The 15,550-nt window shown below is 46.7% G+C and overlaps 8 protein-coding genes across 11 annotated transcripts; 4 read left to right on the plus strand and 4 right to left on the minus strand.

Annotated features, from left to right (window-relative positions):
* Positions 1-648: 648 nt before the first annotated feature.
* Positions 649-1,446, minus strand: TERG_01668 (uncharacterized protein; the record flags this gene model as incomplete). Its single annotated transcript, XM_003236897.1, has 2 exons — positions 649-1,322; positions 1,377-1,446. The coding sequence occupies 2 exons, from the start codon at positions 1,444-1,446 to the stop codon at positions 649-651; spliced, it is 744 nt and encodes a 247-aa protein (XP_003236945.1).
* A 444-nt stretch (positions 1,447-1,890) lies between these two features.
* Positions 1,891-2,800, plus strand: TERG_01669 (uncharacterized protein; the record flags this gene model as incomplete). Its single annotated transcript, XM_003236898.1, has 2 exons — positions 1,891-1,913; positions 1,969-2,800. 2 exons carry the CDS (start codon positions 1,891-1,893, stop codon positions 2,798-2,800), a joined length of 855 nt encoding a protein of 284 aa, XP_003236946.1.
* Positions 2,801-3,608: 808 nt separating this feature from the next.
* On the minus strand, positions 3,609-5,128 carry TERG_01670 (isocitrate dehydrogenase [NAD] subunit 1, mitochondrial; the record flags this gene model as incomplete). Of its 4 annotated transcripts, XM_003236899.1 has the most annotated exons (5): positions 3,609-3,696; positions 3,761-4,664; positions 4,826-4,900; positions 4,964-5,027; positions 5,096-5,128. In XM_003236899.1, 5 exons carry the CDS (start codon positions 5,126-5,128, stop codon positions 3,609-3,611), a joined length of 1,164 nt encoding a protein of 387 aa, XP_003236947.1. The 4 variants fall into 4 exon arrangements, with proteins under 4 accessions (XP_003236947.1, XP_047605486.1, XP_047605485.1 ...); XM_047749331.1 differs by lacking the exon at positions 3,609-3,696 and having other exon boundaries at positions 3,757-4,664; XM_047749332.1 differs by lacking the exons at positions 4,964-5,027; positions 5,096-5,128 and having other exon boundaries at positions 4,826-4,898.
* A 1,894-nt stretch (positions 5,129-7,022) lies between these two features.
* TERG_11747 (uncharacterized protein) lies at positions 7,023-7,237 on the plus strand (the record flags this gene model as incomplete). Its single annotated transcript, XM_047750811.1, has 2 exons — positions 7,023-7,143; positions 7,197-7,237. 2 exons carry the CDS (start codon positions 7,023-7,025, stop codon positions 7,235-7,237), a joined length of 162 nt encoding a protein of 53 aa, XP_047605488.1.
* A 1,951-nt stretch (positions 7,238-9,188) lies between these two features.
* TERG_01673 (uncharacterized protein) lies at positions 9,189-9,835 on the plus strand (the record flags this gene model as incomplete). The annotated part of the gene is made up of 4 exons (XM_003236901.1): positions 9,189-9,389; positions 9,444-9,482; positions 9,627-9,662; positions 9,719-9,835. 4 exons carry the CDS (start codon positions 9,189-9,191, stop codon positions 9,833-9,835), a joined length of 393 nt encoding a protein of 130 aa, XP_003236949.1.
* A 754-nt stretch (positions 9,836-10,589) lies between these two features.
* On the minus strand, positions 10,590-11,495 carry TERG_01674 (uncharacterized protein; the record flags this gene model as incomplete). The annotated part of the gene is made up of 2 exons (XM_003236902.1): positions 10,590-11,336; positions 11,400-11,495. 2 exons carry the CDS (start codon positions 11,493-11,495, stop codon positions 10,590-10,592), a joined length of 843 nt encoding a protein of 280 aa, XP_003236950.1.
* Positions 11,496-12,699: 1,204 nt separating this feature from the next.
* TERG_01675 (proteasome core particle subunit alpha 7) lies at positions 12,700-13,890 on the plus strand (the record flags this gene model as incomplete). Its single annotated transcript, XM_003236903.1, has 5 exons — positions 12,700-12,702; positions 12,778-12,843; positions 12,917-13,075; positions 13,145-13,471; positions 13,543-13,890. 5 exons carry the CDS (start codon positions 12,700-12,702, stop codon positions 13,888-13,890), a joined length of 903 nt encoding a protein of 300 aa, XP_003236951.1.
* Positions 13,891-14,023: 133 nt separating this feature from the next.
* On the minus strand, positions 14,024-14,757 carry TERG_01676 (6,7-dimethyl-8-ribityllumazine synthase; the record flags this gene model as incomplete). The annotated part of the gene is made up of 3 exons (XM_003236904.1): positions 14,024-14,375; positions 14,454-14,619; positions 14,715-14,757. The coding sequence occupies 3 exons, from the start codon at positions 14,755-14,757 to the stop codon at positions 14,024-14,026; spliced, it is 561 nt and encodes a 186-aa protein (XP_003236952.1).
* Between the last annotated feature and the right edge of the window lie 793 nt (positions 14,758-15,550).

A 15,550-nucleotide genomic window follows, 5' to 3' on the forward strand; every position in this document is an offset into this window, starting at 1 on the left:
ACATGCATTTCCTATTCTGCTTTTCTTTTCCTCTATTTTTTACCCTTTACCTCTTTTTCTTCCAGAGAATCGCGCTTGCGGTTAGTAAGCGAGTAAGCAAATGCCTATTCTTCCATCCCTTTTCCCTCTTATGGGTGGCTTCTGTGATTTCAATCCAAATCTACTTGACATTTCAATCATGTAATTTCATAATCTTCTCCTTACCTACTTTGCCTTTACCTCTTCCTTTCTCTTCTCTGCAAGCAATTTTGATTCTTCTACAGCATCCTTTACGCTCTCTCCCTTTTTCTAAATATGGAGACAAACGGATATACCCATTTGCCTTGTTTCATTCCCCCCGCTCACTCTTAATATGTACTTGATCACGGCTGTTGGCTAACAGGTTTAGCCTCGATGCACTTGATTACCAAGTGATTTGCACATTAAGATAATACTAACTCCTTCCCTATACATTTTTACTATAACTATTTTATATCAAGTACAGACAGTAATCATTGACCACTATAAGCTTAATGCAAACAGTTTATGAAATATGCAATCGTAAATATACATTATTAATGACACTCCACCTTCCGTGTCACCATCAAGCAGCATTCCGCTGTCCACAGATGGAGATAAAAGAATAGACAGGAAACAAAATCAGGCCGTTCAAAACCTTCTTGTCCTTTGCCCACCCCAGAATCCCATCACTTCTCCACTCTCACTAACCCATTCCCTAACACCATCCACTAACGCCTTTGCCATTCCTTTGGTTTTGATCTTAGATGAACTGGAGCTGCTGTCACCGGAAACGCTAACACCTGACGACACTGATCCAGTCGCATACTCCGAACCCATGCTGGGCAACACATTTTCTCCAGCACTCAAGCTAACAAACAGCGCAAATGGAATCAACCATACGCACAGTCCGAAGTATGAGGCTATTTCACCAAATGAAGGCGTGTCCACGGCCGCGCCGTAGTAATACCCTCCGCCGGAACTCTTCCATCCCCCACGATTCCATGATGTAGGAGCACTGCCTCCGCTAGAATTATATTCCGGGCTTGAGAAGTATCGGAACCACAGCCAATGATTCAAACCAACAAGCACGCATGAGGATAAGAAAATGGGATCAGAAAGCTTGACGATTGGGAACCGTCGAAGGTTGCCGGCATAAACTATATGGGAAAAGATGCTGAGGATAGTGAGATAGAATGGGAATCCATCTATGAGCCAGAGAAGAGCATGGACGGTTATTATAGTGTATATCAGTCGTGTTAGAAGACGCCGAGCTAGGACGGTATGTTCTTCGACGAGTTCGGATAGATAGTATAGACCGGAGGCTGGTGAGATGTTAGTCTTGAGATTATGGAGAGGTATATAGGAAGTGATATTACCTATAGCTAACGTCAGGAAGCAGAATCCTATTATCACCCCCAGGTACCCTAATAACGGTAGAATCCACATGGTTGAAGCTATACTTGGAATAGTTGAAATGCAGCTGATGACAGTACGAAGGCCTGAGGACAGCCGTGTCTTGATCGGGAGATATTATATAGCCATTCCATGCGCCACCAGAGTAGTCACCGGCGCGTATTATCTCGTCTTTGGCTTTTCTTCGTCTTCGCCGTCATCGACTTTGCTGGCAGCTTTGGAAACGATAACCTAAACAGCCAGATAACTCGTTAGTTAACGCGGCGAGTTATGCTTAACTAATTTGGTAAAATCTTAACGCCGCTTTACAGACCTTATTTTCCCCACGAAATCTTTTTTTACTTTTAATCTCGAAATTTTGACAGAAAAGAGGAAAGATAGCCTACAAACCGGCAGCGAAGATATAGAGCTCTATTAATAGCTGGAGTACAGGAGAGTTCTTCATTGGAAGTGTTTTGCACGATTTCACGCGCGGCCATGTCTCGTCCGGAAGATACTCTGTATGTGTATCGGAAACCTTGTACAAGATAACTGCTAACTGATATGACCGATTAGCCCGCCGGACCTCTTCTACAATGACGCTGAATCTCGCAAATACACGTCCTCTTCCCGGATAAAAAATATCCAGTCTGAAATGACGCATCGAGCCCTGGAGCTACTGGAACTTACATCTCCCTCACTAATTTTAGATGTTGGTTGTGGCTCAGGTCTGTCGGGTGAGATACTGTCGTCCATCGACCCATCTGAAGGTGGCCCGCATACTTGGATTGGCATGGATATATCTCCTAGCATGCTCGATGTAGCACTTCAACGGGACGTGGAAGGTGACCTCTTCCTAGCCGACATCGGACAGGGCGTCCCCTTCAGACCTGGAACCTTTGACGCAGCCATAAGTATCAGTGCGATTCAATGGCTTTGCAACGCCGAGACAAGCGATGTAAGCCCCGAGGGTCGACTCAAAAGATTTTTCGAGGGACTATACGCTTCTCTAAAACGCGGTGGTAGGGCGGTATGCCAGTTCTATCCCAAGAATGATTCTCAGAGAGGCATGATCAGCGGCGCCGCTATCAAAGCCGGGTTTGGCGCCGGTATACTTGAAGATGACCCAGGCACTAAGAACGGGAAGACATATCTAGTACTTACCGTTGGCGGAGGTGGACTGCAGGGTGATATCACTGGTGTTGTCAAGGGAATGGATGACGTTGATATCCTGGACGCCAGAAGGAAAGCTAGGGAGGCCGCCAAAGGTCGTCGAGGCCCAGATCAATCACATATCAAGGGAACCAAAGCTTGGATATTGAGGAAAAAAGAACAGATGGAGAAAAAGGGCAAGGTTGTCAAGGCAACTTCGAAATATACCGGACGAAAGAGACGAATTGCGTTTTGATTAAGCCCTCATGCTTTCAGTTCTCTTAATACCTTCCTGCTTGAACATGACAAAGCAACCCGATGCAGAGTTCGTTGGCTATGATCTAGCTTAGGACGCCCGTTTGTGGCTGTTAATGCGCCGGCTTAGCGCTTTATGCCCAAGAGATCTCCCATATTTCAACCGGAGTCTCGCCAGAGTCTAGAAGTACAAAGTCATCGCGACTCCGGCGCCGCCCAAGGCTGACATCACCTCATCATGCTACAGAATATTGCGCCCTAACAAACTCTATCTTCCTTCATCTTATCTACAATCGAGGATTTTTGAGATGCACTTCATGCAGAGTGCTATTATCTAAGATACTTGGGCAAAGGATACCTGACCTCTGCTTATCTATAGCCATTCATGACCCAGTTTTGAACACGAATGAAACGAATACATTCAATTTGCTTTGACATTTAAACCAACCTAGATTTATTCTCATAAAACTGCGCACTTCGAAGAGCATCACTAGAAGTTATATGTCCTTTTTTTTTGTATTATCGCTATGGGTAAACAAACAATACAGGAAAAGTCTTAATCTACAGTCATGCTTCGAGCGGGTCGTTTAAACAGCAAAGAAAAAGAGAGATCCCGTACTTCAAAAAAAAAGGTAACAGGTAAATGAACAGATATGTGAGGTTTGAGGAGGGTAGGGGAGGGAGTGGTTTGGAGCAGGTGATTAAGGGCGTTCGCTATCAGGAATGCGGCGCTTATTTACTTTAATGCATTGCGGACTTTTGTCTTATTATATTGACGACCGGCGACTTAATGTGGTAGCGAATGATGTTTAGAGCTGGGCCTCCATCTTATCGAGGACGGCTCGGGTGAACTCGTGGGTAGTAGCCTGACCTCCCATGTCACGAGTTCGAACAGCACTATAAAAGTAATGTTAGCGATATATGATTTAGTTTAGAGCGATCAGTAGTAAAAACGGCTTACCCTTCACCAATGACATCGTAGACAGCCTTGGAAATGCGGTTGGCATGGTCGTCCAGGCCAAGGTGGCGGAGGAGCATGGAACCAGAAAGGATCAAGGCCGTTGGGTTAGCCTGGTCCTTACCCTGGATATCAAGACCAACGTGACGGCAACCGGGCTCAAAGACAGCGACATCTCGTCCCATGTTGCATCCAGGAACGATTCCGGGGCCACCGACCAAAGCAGCAGCAACGTTGGATAGAATACCACCATACAAGTTGGGCATGACCATGACATCGAATTGCTGCGGTCTAGACACAGCCTGCATAGAAGCATTGTCGACAATCATGTCGTTGGTTTCCAAAGTTGGGTAGTTCTCTGCAACCTTCTTGAAAGTGCTGCGGAAGAGACCATCCGCAAGCTTCATGATGTTGGCCTTGTGGATACAGGTAACCTTCTTGCGGTTGTTGGCAAGAGCAAAACTGAACGCAAACTTGGCAATGCGCTCGGATTTGGCGCGGGTGATAATCTTGAGAGACTCGACGACTCCATTGACGGGCTGGTGCTCGAGGCCGGAGTATTCACCCTCGGTGTTCTCACGGATGATGCAGAGGTCAACATTGTTGTGGCGGGTCTGGTAACCGGGAATGTTCTTAATCAAGACAATGGAAGCATAGATGTCGAGCTCCTGTCGAAGGGCGACGTTGAAAGACTGGTGGCCAGATCTTTCAATTGGAGTGTGAAGAATTCCTTTTAGTCCAAGCTTGTTTCGTCGTAGGGAGGCGATAGATTCCCTGAAAAGGTCTTCAGAGTGCTTGTTTCCAGAGTCAACACCGCTAACATCGACTTGTTCCCACTCAATGGGGACGTTATCTGCCTTGAAAATGGTCTTGACGGACTCCGCAACTTCCACACCAATACCGTCACCTATTATAGTAGTAGACTTGCGGTTAGCCTTAACGGAGCTTCGGGACAAAGAGAACAAGGGAATAACGGAAAGGAAAAGTAGGAAAAGTAAACAAGAAGCCAATTGCTAGCTAGGAAAAGTTCAAATATTGTTGTAGTCTGCGGTTTTGGAGGGTACATACCAGGAATCAATGTTACTGTGTATTTGCCGCCATACTTAGTCGGCTTGAAGATATCCGACTGGACGGTGGCCATGTCTATACATCCATTGTGTGGTCAGCAATGCCTCAAACGACACGGAGTCGCCGGGAGAAGCTCACATCTGGCACCTCCAGAGGCACGAGAGAGACATGACGAAGAACCGGCAACGCTTCGCAGGACAGACTGTGCGATAGTGAGAGCTGCGTTAGCGGGGCATTAAAAGCCGAATACCAAGGGAACAGCGAACATACCTGCGCAGGGCGAGCAGTCCGGAGGGAGAACATGGTGGCAAGCAGCTTACGATCCCGTCTGAATGGCTAAAACATCGAACACAAGAGAGAGACGTCTGGATATGAAAACCGGGGCTTCAGGTTTTTTCCTCTTCTTGGGTTGAAATTTGTTTCGCGAGAGTCGCATTTTCTGCCGGAGCTTCTCTCTCCGCCTGTAACGCCGGAGAATTAGGTAAGCTATAGGGATCATTGTTATCCCGAAGCCGGTCACGAGGAGTCGGCCCGCGATGTCCCGACGTCACTTTATCAAAAAGAACTTGGACGACAGCAGAGAAAAAGGGGTCAGAGCAGATGATGGAAGATGTCGGGGAGTCGAAGGGACTCCTACGATGGACTCGCTCTGAGGAACCAACTGTCTTTACCTGCTCAAATCGTGGCTCACCATCTGCGGATGTAGCCATCTAATCCATTATTCAGAGGGATTTGCACTGCAAGCCGAAGAGGCTGTTCAAGCCATCATACCCAGACCCTTCTTGACTAGCCCGTTTGGATAAATTGTCTCGAATACAATGCATTGACCAGCAAGCTCATGCTGCTGGATGTTTGCAGGCACAGTCCTTGTCCACTCCTTGTTCACTGAAACCTGAGCTTCCAGATTGAAATGAATAAAACCTAAACCGTTGACCGATTGATGCTTGTGTGCAAAACAACTTTTAAAGGACCAAGATAGACGCGCTTCTACAGAATCGAAAAGAAAGCCCAAGGAAGCTGGAGGATGTCTTTGTTGATATCACGTTCACCGGCCAAAATCATGGACCACGGGCCACAATGCCATCCCGCAACCCCAACGTCGACCAGGCGAGAGAATCCACCATTACGAGGCTTCGGTGAAAACTGCGCTGTTTATTGCCATCTCAGCTAACATTTACGGTATCCCATGGTATCTCTTAGTATCTTGTTGCCCGTCTTTGAATAAACCGTGAAGTCCAAGATTTTACCTAATCGGGACTAGCGCACTGGATCCTTATTGAGACCCAAAAGCGGAAGCTAGTCTGTCAATAAGCAAAGAACACTGTTTTTACAAGAGACTATCTTCTTATTGAGGTACCAAAGCGGATTCGAACTGCCTTTCATCTTCACGTCCGCTGGCTGTCTCTTACTTTGGTGGTGACTATGCAGACTCTGACCTTTATAAAAGCTCTGGTTGAGAGACACAACCTGGACACGGACACGGGTAGCTGTTATTCAAGACGGTCGAGACCACGTCCTGGCCTTTGGCACCACCGTGGAACGCTTGGGAAAGACTTATTCCCCGAGCTAGGCTTGCCTCCTTTCCTTTATGCTGGTGCATGAATCTCTTTCAGACCTCATGTCATGGGCCTGTGGTTCTTGCGGCATTTCACTCCCATTTTGCTTCGACTTTAGCTGAAAACGCAACGGTCTAGGTAGTCCGAGGTGAAGGCCTCCGCTTGACTCTATGGAGCACTAGGACATACAAGCCCTTATTCCATAGGTTCATTGCGTCTCTAGAACCCCAGTAACTCCTGGTTACTGAAGCTAGGACACCTTTCCTTCGTTTACAATACCCCCTTATTGGCTCCATTCCTCGTGGTTTCTATTCTCCACGTTTCTCCCAGACCCAGCTCGTCTGAAGTATCTGAGTGATATTCACCCGGTCTATTGAGCAATTGATGCCTTCTTCCCCTTCAATCAACTGGAAAACCCCTCAGCAAAATTCTCCCAGGCCCTTCCTCAAGGAGTGCCTATAAAGGAGGCGTCCCATGCATGCTTCATGCATGATTCTTTTCCTTGATATTTCCTACACAGAGCCCAGGTTCTTTATCAAGTCTCTTCAAGATCATCTCTTGAAACAAAGCCTTCTTAAGCACTTAGCCACATCTCTTATTTTATTTCCAAGAGTCTTCCTCTCTTCTTCAAATCAGCAATCATGAAGCTCTTCGCCTACATCCTTGCCATCGCTGCTGCTTCTGTAGCCGTGATTGCTGCCCCAGCCCCTGCTGCCGAAGTTGCCGAAGCTCAGCTTGAGGCTCGTGCCCCTGAGCCCGTCGGTAAGTCGTTAAAATACGCCCCGTCTGATGCCCTGTACTGACCCGTTCTGTAGTTGAGAAGAAGTGGTGCCATATCCCCGGCCAGCCCTGCTAGATACCTCTAGCAGCCCAACTGCCACACCAGTCATGGAAACCCCTGGGGTTCAAGCCATGGCTTGGATAGTGGCAGGACAATCGGTGTGGTGTGAGAGTTCTGTGTGTATGAGCTACCGCCGGCGTGCGGCTATCCGTCCGTCAGGATAACTTTTGTTCTTTTTTCGCTGTACCTATTCGATATTTTGTGTTTTTCCAGACCGAGCTTCGTTCCGCCGTCCTGCCATCAATATCCTTCACTCATCCGTCAACAACATACGATTATATCGGACTACGGCATTACTTGCAGCATTGTTCGAGCCCCTCGCATATTTCTTAGGGAGACAGCCCTTATATAAGGCGGAACGACACCACTATATATACGAGCGAGTGCCCACCTTTATACCCATACACCCTTTTGATATATGCAGGAATATATCGTTCTCATTGCTTCCAACACAGTGCAGCGTCGGCAGTTTTGACAAAAGGACTAAGAGGAGGAATTTCGATTTTACATGACAGTTGACGCTGAGACCTGGCCAGTTTTCTTTTCTTTGGAGTACGTGGGTTCTCGGTCCAGTATCATCCCAGGGTGGCTATACTACATGGTCTTGGGTTATCATTACTGAGTGTCTGGAAAGGGGTTCAACAATGCTACTGATTGGTCCAATTTCCAACCTTCTTTCCAGCCTCCCTTTTTTGTTTATACTTACTCACCTTCCTGCTTTTTATATCACGGAAGTTTGGCTTTTATATGGCCATGTACACCCTTTTCAATCTTACCATATATCTGCCTTGCTCTCTGTTATACTCCAGCTATCAGCTTTTCAGTTTTCCTCTCTTTACACTTGAATAAGGGCTATACAATTTTGTATCCAAGCCCATTATTCTTAGTGTTGCTGTATTAATAAGATGAAGGTGACTGATCTTGCTATTCGATCATTCATAGCTAAATAAATATATATTTCTGTTTGTCTACTGTCCTATTCTCCAAGAATCTTCGGAAACTGGTTGCAACTGAATTTCTTTATGTACTCGACTCACAATTTACCCAACTTATCGGTCACTGTGCTCAGTTTTGTAATCCAGTCCTTGTATTTGCCATGTGGATGAGATTGTACAAAGAATCACAAAAGGCGTACGAAGTTTCACAAACATAACTTGGCTTCTTACATATGCAGACGGTCGATCAAAAACGAACGCCTCAAGGTTTCTTTGAAAACCCCAAATCAATAAGTCACATTAGACCAAAGTTCGTACTACATAGAAGTTGATCATGTAAAAAACAAGTACCATATTGGATCTATTGAAATATCGAGGCACTGCCCGTCTAGAATACAAGGAGCCCTTGAGAAGGCGAACCACATGGGAGTCTCGCCGCCTTTTGATTTGGCGAAATTGAATTTGACCTGACAAGATATGTATTCCTGTCCTTCATCATTTCGTTTTATTCTTTACAACAATTGCTTAAGTGCTTTGTACTAAGCCAATATTGAACGAAGATGTTGAATGATAAATGTGAATATGACATCTCCCCATAATCTCGGAAACCGTAAGGCGCTTAAATCATAAATGGCGCTTAATCCAAGCCAATCGTAGGTAGTATTAGCCGCTAAAGCCGAAGTCATCTAGACCGTTTTAAACGCAATGAACCGAAATAAGCGCCATTTAAACCGTCATGACGTCATGGTCCTTACAGAAACTGAAACTTCTAAGTATGGCAAAAACACCTCTGTCCAGATGCAAGAAAGCTGTATACATTGACACTTTCAATGTTTGAAGCTATAGCCTTCTTTTATCTTATACCCATCATTAGCGAAAAATGACTTTAAACCAGGTGTGCTTTTCGACTCAAGAGAGAATATGACCTCGGTAAACTGACTTTCTACTCAGCTTAACAGGAAAAACGCAGGCTTTTCGCCATGCCCATGCCCTGATACAATGCCAGAGGAAGTAAGAGCTTTTCTGAGATCATGGGCTGCAGCTTTCAACAACTCCCGGTAGACCATCCTACGATTCAAGAGATGCCTATTTCTTTCGAGGGCTTTGGGGAGGCACTTTACTGCGCCAATGCCGATGATGTTGAGCTCTTCTTTATCAAAAATTCGGCACATAGAACCGGCGCTACCCTTTCTCTTGCTTTATTTTCATGGTCAGCTCTATCGAAGGAAAAGGTGTGTAAGGTATACAGCTCCTAGAGACTCTGCAACCACTAACTTTGAAATCAGGACAGAATAGACGAATCTCGGAGGGCTGAGGAAGATAAGGTATGTAGCATATTGTGGAAAGAAGTGGACTACACCCTGCTGACGCTCAATGAAGAAGGCAATGGCGGAGCAAAAGGAATAAGAGGAGGTATGACGCATATTTTATAAAGCAGTGAACTGCACCGCTGCTAACAGAGAATGCAGAAAGTAATTATGGAGAGACAAGAGAGGTGGGATCAGGTATATATTATGTTTTCTATAAAGCAGTGAACTACACTCTACTAACGCTAATGCAGATGACATGGATTGAGAGGTTCCTTAAAGCGGCTATAACAGATGTAGGTGTTCCATTTCCTATAAAAGTTTTGCTCAAACTACTAACCCCAGAATTTAATAAACTAAAAAGACTGTAGTTTTCACAATCTTGCCTGTTATTTTTATGTGCGGCTTTGGGCTCGTATTATCCTTAATTATACGGGAACATCGGACCTGATATTGGAATATAATTCCGAACCTAGCTTATAGGCTTGTTTGCGAAATAGTTGGATATCAACCACAAAGTGCCATAATATGAGGTCTTCTGGCTGTTAAGATATTGATATTTAATATATTCCTAATTATTTTAAGTCAAAAACTGCATCTTCAAAAGTTAGGAATGCTTAACACCAGTCAAAACCCAGCTAACCTTTCGATTTACAACCAAATCTACCGAAATCCATGTGTTAACTAATTTAAGAGTTCGTATTTATCTCCTGTAACTCTATGCTCCTATATATACAATATTGCTAGTATCAAGCCGAAATAGCATCCTTAGATTACATACACATATTATATTGGGAGAATAGAAGTCAATACAGAAGGATGATGCGCAAATTTAGTGCAAAGTAGTAGAGATGGGTATTGAGAGTAAAGCACGACTAACAATAATCTAACTGGTAATCGAGGTCCAACAAAGTCTGTGTATGATATTCATGCAAGTAGTCGTCTCTAGGTGTTCACATAGACAAATCATAAGGAAAAGGGGGAAAATAGGAATTCAAGATAAAGTGCTGGCTCAAAAATCCCAATGGTATCTCTCAATAAGTGCCAATCAAAAGCCGTGGGAGTGGAAGGAAGCGATATCATAGCCATCTTCCAGTCTGTGGTGTGGTTCCTGTGCATTCGCTTCTATAGCATCTGCTCGTCCTCCAGCCAGTGGGCTCTCGAAATCCCACACCCAAAGTAGTATTTCTTCATCTGGAGTTCACCATATTGATTCTCCATAGCACGCTGTTGTTGCTCCTGTTGCCATTCACTTCCCTTATACACGGGGTCAGTGGCTTGGTTGTAGGTATGGGTTGATAGAGGAGATGTCGAGGCTGGTGCGCTCTGGCTCTCATATTCCTGCTGTGCGAGTTGTTCGTAGCCCGAGAGAACGTATGGTTCAGCATCAATCTTATCATCGTCCATCATCATGTCGTCACCATTGTATGGTTGAGACTTCCCATGTGTGTTGTTGAGGTTTGAAAGAGAGTTTGTTTGAACAATGTGGGCTCCTTGGCTTGGAAGGATGTTTGGCATAGCTGAACCTGGGGATATGCGCCATAGCTCAATGAGGCGGAATTTCTGCTCTGGAGCCGCTTGTCTGAACAAGTCAATTTGGGATGGGTATAGAGAGCTTGGGTCAATGTTGTAGCTTCTGAGTGTATCCTCAGTGGAGAATTCATGGGCAGAGACAGCAGGGTTAGGAGTGCTAGAGTGTTCCTGCTGCATGGCATCTATATCGATGTCGGTAGATGTGTGAGAGGGTACTTGAGGGGCTACATTGCCTAAAGATGGCTGTGCTGGTCCGTTACTCACGGCCATCTTGCTAGCAAAGAGAGCGGCAAGATCATTGTCCATCTTCATGTCACCTTCAGCTGCAGACAAACCACACTATTGAGGCTGTTAGAATGATATCCTAATAAACAATGTGCTTGTGCTGTAGGAACTCCTTACTCTCTGGCAGTGAGGGTTCTCTGTGAAGGCCGGAAGGGCGCCTGACAAATCAGTCTCGTACGAGCAGTACGGACATCGGTGAAGAGCAGAAACCATCTTGGATCAAGGTGTGAGTGAGGTAGATAGGTATATCCTGTCGTTCCTTGTCTTTTGCCTGGGTGTGTTTGATTTGTTGGTTGGTATGTTAGGATTTGAAGATAAGTCTTTTGGATTTGCTTTTCAGAGAGAACTTCGGGCAATAAACAACTCCTTTTCTTGTTCCTATATATGTTCTAGCTAGCTGAAGGAAGCACAACAAAATTTCGAAAGAAGGGGAAAGAAGTTGTCTATGTCGGGTTCTCCCAAAGATCTTGATCTTGAAGTACTGGAAAATGACGATTATGGCGGGGAGAGGGATGATTTGACACGGGTCCGGTGATGCCCAACGCCGGAGCAGGTGGGAATAGTGACGAACAGTCCGCCCTACGTGACCGAAGCAATCTGTTTCTCTGATCGATCAGCACTTCTAAAGGCAGAGAACGTGTGTTGTTTTGCTCTTTAGAGGGCAAAAGCAGTGGAAAACAAGATATAGCGACGGCGGGGCAGGGTTGTGGAGTATGGAGTAGCCCGGTAAAAAAGGGGGTAAGGTTAATAAGCGTTCAAGGAGATTAGGAAAGGCCGGGAAGTATCAGCTACGGAAGCTCAAGTATTTCACGATGTGTCTGGTAGAGAGGAAGAACGAGTCTTCGGGGTTGATTGAGGTCCTTTATTTCCTGTCTGCGAGTCAGCGACTTGATAGACGATCGATGCCCAACCGGCAGGTTAAGTGGCGGCTAAACTGGGCATGTCAGGCAGAAACGAGCGACGAAGAGCAACAAAAAAAAAGGCCCTGCAGGTCAGTCCATGTCATGTCCTAGTTATTACCGAGGCAGGGATTCCATAGGCTCAGCAGTCATCGCCGACTCTTCTCTTCCTTTCTTCCTTTCCGTCTCCTTCGTCTTGTCGACTTCTTGTTTGTTGTCTTCGTCGTCCTTCTTTTGTCAACAAAAAAACAAGAAGTTGATATTTTGATTAGTCAGCTATTAGTCATGAAGGCAGCAGTCCCGTGACGCAGCCAGCTCGAAGCTCCAAAAGGAACCAAAAACGCCAAACAAGACGCAGGCGGACGACGAAGATAACAGAGCAAAGACGAGGAGAAGAGAAGAGAACTGTCGGATGAGAAGGACGAGGAGTGCCGATTCATACTGCCAACAGCCTGATTTTACCGTTGACATACCCTGCCGCTCTCATTGACCGACGACTCCGACACACCAACATCAAGATGGTATGTTGATACAGCGATTGACGACTAGAGAGGTACACATACCAGGCATCCGGACTGCTGTGCTAACTACTACAGACCTCCATAGGAACAGGATACGATCTGTCGAACTCCGTTTTCTCTCCAGACGGACGTAACTTTCAAGTCCGCTGCTCTCGCCCTTCACCTCACTCTCCGCTTACCTGGAACATTTCCCCCCAGCTAACCCGTCACACAGGTAGAATACGCGGTAAAAGCAGTTGAGAATGGCGGCACGTCCATCGGCATACGGTGCAAGGATGGTGTCGTTCTGGCCGTAGAGAAGCTTATCAGCAGCAAACTACTGAAGGCCGGCGCCAACAAGAGAATAGCTACCGTCGACAGGAACATTGGAATAGTAAGTCTTTCGCCTACTCTGCTCCTAAGGGACCAGAAGATAAGAGAGCATGCTACTAATGTGTTCTAGGTCTCCTCTGGCCTGATCCCCGACGGACGACACTTTGTTTCCAGAGCTCGTGACGAAGCCTCTTCGTGGAGAAGTACATATAAGGGACCAATTCCCACGGACGTACTGGCCAGCCGGTTAGGAGGATACGTCCAGGCATATACCTTGTACTCTTCCGTTCGGCCATTTGGAATCTCCGCTATAGTTGGAGGATGGGACTCAGAGGCCGAGCTACCTGTAGACGGCCAGGTTGGGTCTGGCCCTGAGTGCGGTTCAGGCGGTAAGGTCAAGGGAGCCAAGGCCGGTGGTCCTGGCTTGTTCATGATCGAGCCAAGCGGTGCTTACTGGGTACGTCATCTCATCTTCCTATCTATCTATCAGCTTTGGAAGGCCTTGTGTATTAACCGGTGGGATGATAGGGCTACTATGGCGCTGCGACAGGCAAAGGACGACAAGCCGCGAAAGCCGAGCTGGAGAAACTAGATCTCCCCGCTGGCAAGCTGAGTCTGGTGGATGGAGTCAAAGAGGCGGCGAGAATCATCTATATCTCGCATGAGGATAGCAAGGATAAAGAATTCGAGCTGGAAATGACCTGGGTCAGCTCTCTTGATGGTCCTACCAAGGGCAGACACGAGCAGGTCCCCAAAGAGCTACTCGAGGAAGCGGAGCGGTTGGCTAAGAAAGCCATGACCGAAGAAGAGGATGATGAGGAAGAGGACGATGATGAGGACGACGACGATGAAGACGACGATAAGATGGAGGAATAAAGCGTCATCGCATATAGATAGATAACTAGGCAAGGCACCATCCGAATTCTTCTTAATCCGAATCGCAGCCCAAAAATATTCCAGCCTTCAAAAAACCTCTCTATCTCTAATCTACCGCACCAACTTTACCTACCTACAATATCTGACCATTCAACGCACCCTTCCTCTTGAATCCCATCTCAACCGCCGCACTACCCCAGTCCTCTCCATGATTATGTGACTTCCCACCTTCACACAGTCCCGCACGAGCCAAACCCTGCTCGTCGTTGAGAACAGTCAACACTCCAAAGATCACCGGCACACCCATATCAAGCTGCAAACGCATCAGTCCATGACTAACAGCGTCAGCAATGTACTCGAAATGCATTGTCTCGCCCTTGATCAGCGCGCCAATAGCAACAATGGCATCAAACGGTTTGGCGGCCCCCAGACATCCGGCTGCAGCAGTGTTTGAAGTAGATTGCGCCTGTGAGGCTTCGTAGACACTACAGAACAGAACCCGTCAGTCACGACATCCATTTCGCCCAGCCAAGCTGAGCTGCCGGATGATGCAGCGGGCTCACCTCTTGACGCCAAAGGGCAGCTCGTAGCTCCCCGGGACGCTCTGGACGACGATGTTTTCCTCTTTGACACCAGCTGCTAGAATGCTCTTTTTGGCGCCCGCAACCAAAGCCTCGATTATTTTCCAATTCCAGCGCGCGTGGACAATGGCTATGCGCAAATTCGAGCCTAGGATGTCGTTGTTAGCATGGTGTTGTGCGTGGTCTGGTGGGCGCCGGGCGCCGCACGCCGCGGGGGTAGGGTATGTATGGAGCTCAGCGTACCATCTACTGTCTGCGCTGCGCCTGGTCCTTTAACGGTAGACATTGTGAGTGGTGCAATCTAGCTTGGTGCTGAGTCTTGTGAGAGGTATATGGATGCTTAGGTACTTGTGAACTTATGTACTTGTGCCGGAGGAGCTCGCTCGATGCTTTATATGCAGACTCGCGGCCACCCAAGGTTGGTTTGCGGAAGTGAGGATGTTGATCCCGAGGCTTGGTCGAGAACGCACTTTTGGAGCTGCCTAGTTGGCCCACGTGATGCTTCTAGCGCATTTGGGGCCCAAGGCAGCGATTCAACTGATCAGTTCTACAGGACGGCTGAATGGAATATGTCGGGCTTGCGTATGCAGGCGTACGAGGCAGGACGTGCGGGATTCTTCGGAGACGGACAAATAGAGGGCGTATACACGGTGTCAAAATAGGGAATATAATGCAGAGACGGCGGTTTAGTGGGAGGAATAATCTGGATTTGTTTAGTGTTTTATATCTAGGCACGCTAGGGAGTATTAGTCAGGGTATATCAGCTTACTAAGGCCGTTATCTGAGATAAGCCCCGCATGGTCAAAGCTGATGGGTTTTGCTATAGAGAGAGGCCTATATAGAGTGGTTACTTGCATAAGGACGAATGGATGAAGGGACATGAGGATTTATTTATTTATATAGCTACGCAGGGGAAGTTATAGTCGAGGTCAGATAGACAGATAGCACGCAAGCATGCAGAGTCGCATTACAACATATAGAGTGGAAGCAGAAAGGACCGCAAAAAGGAGAAAAACGGCAAGGAAAAGCTGAACCTCGTAACAAATGAAAACGGAGTGAAAAAGGGAAACGCGGAAGGG

This window comes from Trichophyton rubrum (genome assembly GCF_000151425.1).
Source record: "Trichophyton rubrum CBS 118892 genomic scaffold supercont2.2, whole genome shotgun sequence".
Taxonomy (NCBI): domain Eukaryota; kingdom Fungi; phylum Ascomycota; class Eurotiomycetes; order Onygenales; family Arthrodermataceae; genus Trichophyton; species Trichophyton rubrum.